Below are 3689 nucleotides of genomic sequence, written 5' to 3'. Positions count from 1 at the left end.
ATATAAATAATTTATAAGAAAATTAATAAATAAGTATAGCAATATATATATATATATATATATATATATATAAACAATGTAATATATAAAAAAATATATATTTAAAATGTAAATTTTGTAAAAACAAATTAAAACAAAATACTGAAAAATAGTTGTATTGTTTAATGGAAAAAAAATATATACGTGATTTAATACATATTTGAATGACAAATATGATTATATGATAAATTTAAATATTTAGTTTATTAAAATATACATCTGTTTCTAAGAACCTTATTTCTTCTATCATTTATTTTCTTTTGTTTTTTTTGACAATGATCCATATGTATTTTCTTTTATATTCCAATAAAAATAAATAAAAATACATATATTTTACATCATAGCCTATATATTCCTTTATACATTTTTTTTATTTATAAAAGATACTAATATATTACATATAAAAACAGTTTTTAATTTAATTCTTTCGTTTTCTGTCTTTTATTTTTTATATATTCTCTTGATTTATTTCTTTTTTTCATAATGCAGTAGGAGCATCTGTTAATTTTTGGCGTATACACAATGCAACAATAATGATTTTTTTTATTTTTTATGTTATTTTATTTATTTCCTTTTTTTATTTTTTTAATGCATATAATATTTTAGACTTTTATTTGAAGAAGAAATAGAAATAAATATAATTAATTTTATATTATTTGCTTACTCGAAAATGTTCTTTTAAATAATTCGTTGGTTATTAGGATTACTTTACGGAAACGTAAAAACATATTTGTATGTTTTTTTTTTTTTTTTTCTTATGTATTATTCAATATACTGAATGTCATACAAAATGAAGAATATTATACATAATTATTCATGTGAAAATTATTAAAATAAATGTTTTCTATAATAATAGGTAAATAATAAGTAAAACATTTATTATATGAAAATGTTATAGAGTTGGATGTTGAATAAATGAATTATATAAAAGCTATTTTAAATATATGATTTTGTATATAACATAATATACATATAAGGAAATAAGGATAAAAATAATTAGGTAATATATACCATATTTATGAAAAAGTATATTATAAATATTATAGAAAAAAATAAAAAAAAAAAAAGAATGATAATTACAAATGAAAAAAAAAAAAACAAATATTCATCATTAATTTTTTTTTTTTTTTTTTTTAATTTTCCTTTGTTTTTATTTATTTAATTTATTTATTATATTATATATATATAATTGAATTATACGTACAAATTATAAATTGTTTTATGTATTATAGAAAAAAATAGTTTTATAAAATAAAAATGAAATAAAATAATAAATAATTAGCACTATAAATAATGAATAAATAAGCTCATAAAAAAAAAAAAAAAAAAATATATATATATATATATATATAATATTTCTAATTTATTATATGTTCACATACTACATAAATAAAAAAAAAAATAAAATAAAAATGTTCAAATCAATTTATTTAATGAATTAAAAAACCATTATATTTTTTTTTTTTTTAAAATGAATTTTAATAAATATTTTTTTTAAAAACACACAAACAAATTTAATATATATATATATATATATATATATATATATATATATATATATATATTATACGGATTAATTGTTTTATTAAAATTAGGATTTATATATCTTCGGTCACATATATTCAAGAAATATATATCCAAATTTCATCCTCATAAATTTTCATCACTACTATTTTCTATTGAATCCATATCATCAAAATAGGTATATCTATTAGTATCACTATATATTGTATTTGTTCCACTAATATCCATATTAGATCTAGGGGTCATATCACTACTAATTTCTACATAAAGGTTAGTATTTAACAATTTATCTCTATTATTAAAAGGGCTGACTTCATCAATGGATATATCATCAAAATAGGTATATCTATTAGTATCACTATATATTGTATTTGTTCCACTAATATCCATATTAGATCTAGGGGTCATATCACTACTAATTTTTACATAAAGGTTAGTATTAAACATTTTATGTGTAGTATTGTTATCATTTTCCACAGGTATATTATCATCATGTTGCCTATTCCACTCCTCATTCGACATATCCGGTTTGTTTTTCCACTGGTTAGATCTATGTCTATCTAACCATTTATCAAATAAATCCAGTTGGTTGAGTATAGGGTTATCATATATTTGTTTAACAACTCTATTTGTTGTTGTATGTTTTGGATGTTTTGTTCCAAATAATTCATTTTCTTTTCGTTTTAACAACTCATCATAAATATCAATAGGTTTTCCACTTAGATAATCGTTAATTAGATCAATACCACTATATAAACTATTGTCCTTAGGAGTATGTGTAATGTTAGAATATATCTGTGTATGTTTTGGAACATTCCAATCTATATCGTAATTGATTTTTTCATGATTATCAAGAAATCTATCCTGAATAGATGTAATAAAAGGTTTTTCTTCCATATTATTTGGTAAAATATTAGGTTGTGAGTCCATAAAAGTATTTCCACTTTTGTTTTCATTAGGTAAATCCTTTTGTACTGTTTGTAAATATTGCGAGATAAAATCCTTTTTTAATTCATTCCATTCTTCCTCAGTCCATTTATTGATGGGTATATCACTATTATTTTTCACATCATCTGTATAAGTATCTTGTACATTATTATTTGTGCTCGGTTTTAGTAGTACTTCGATCAACGTTTTATATTTAGGACCAAGTGGTTTATATATATCATTTATATCCATCTCTTCATATTCACTTTCTGATGAAGAAGTAATATCAGAAGAAGATATATAACGAAGATAATCATCCGGTTCGTCTCCTTCCATATAAATATATGTTTTTCCTTTATATTGAGCACTTCTGTATGGAACATATCTATTGGTGGAGGTTTGTGTGGGCATTGCATCCTCATTTTGGGGTATATTAAGCACTCGAAATATCTCGGGAGGTATGGCTGGGGGTTTTTTCTAAGAAAAAAAATAAATATACGTATGTGAATATATATATGTAGGTGTGTGGGTATATATATATATGTACGTTTGGGTATATATATATGTATGTGTATGTATGTATGTAAATAAATATAGGTAATTATTTTTTTTTTTTCTCATTTTTTATTTTAACTTAATTTTTTTTGGATAAAATTTTTCCTTTTTATTTTAACTGAATTCTTTTTATATTTTTTTTTAAATAAATTCTTTTTATATTTTTTTCTGATAAAATTTCACATTTTTTATTTTAACTAAATTTTATTTTCAATTGATTATTTTTTTTTTTTTTTTGTATTTTTAATTAATTTATTTTTTCAATTTTATTTTTTTTTTCTAACTGAATATTTTTTGTGTATTTTTTTTTATTTAAAAAAATTATCAATTTCATTTTTATTTTGAAATGTGTGAAATTTTTTTTTTCCCTCTCTTTTTTTTTAATATATTTTTTTTTTTTTCTATATTAACAATATTTTTTTTGAATATTTTAACTTCATTCTATATATATATATAGAAATTATGTCTGTTCACATATATATATAACCCCCACACATATATATATCCCCCACACATATATATATCCCCCACATATATACATCCCACGAAGATGTATATCCCCCGTGAGGGGGGCGCACAAATATTTATAAATATATATGTTATGGATATATATATACATATACATATATGCACCATATAGGAAC

General features: G+C 20.0%; 1 protein-coding gene across 1 annotated transcript; it reads right to left on the bottom strand.

Annotated features, from left to right (window-relative positions):
• Positions 1–1689: 1689 nt before the first annotated feature.
• PGSY75_0044900 (putative EMP1-like protein) lies at positions 1690–2967 on the bottom strand (the record flags this gene model as incomplete). Its single annotated transcript, XM_018783563.1, has 1 exon — positions 1690–2967. A coding segment is annotated over one exon (1278 nt), but the record flags the coding sequence as incomplete, so codon positions are not given.
• Between the last annotated feature and the right edge of the window lie 722 nt (positions 2968–3689).

This window comes from Plasmodium gaboni (assembly GCF_001602025.1).
Source record: "Plasmodium gaboni strain SY75 chromosome Unknown, whole genome shotgun sequence".
Classification (NCBI taxonomy): Eukaryota; Apicomplexa; class Aconoidasida; order Haemosporida; family Plasmodiidae; genus Plasmodium; species Plasmodium gaboni.
This window is presented reverse-complemented; position numbering and strand designations above follow the sequence as displayed.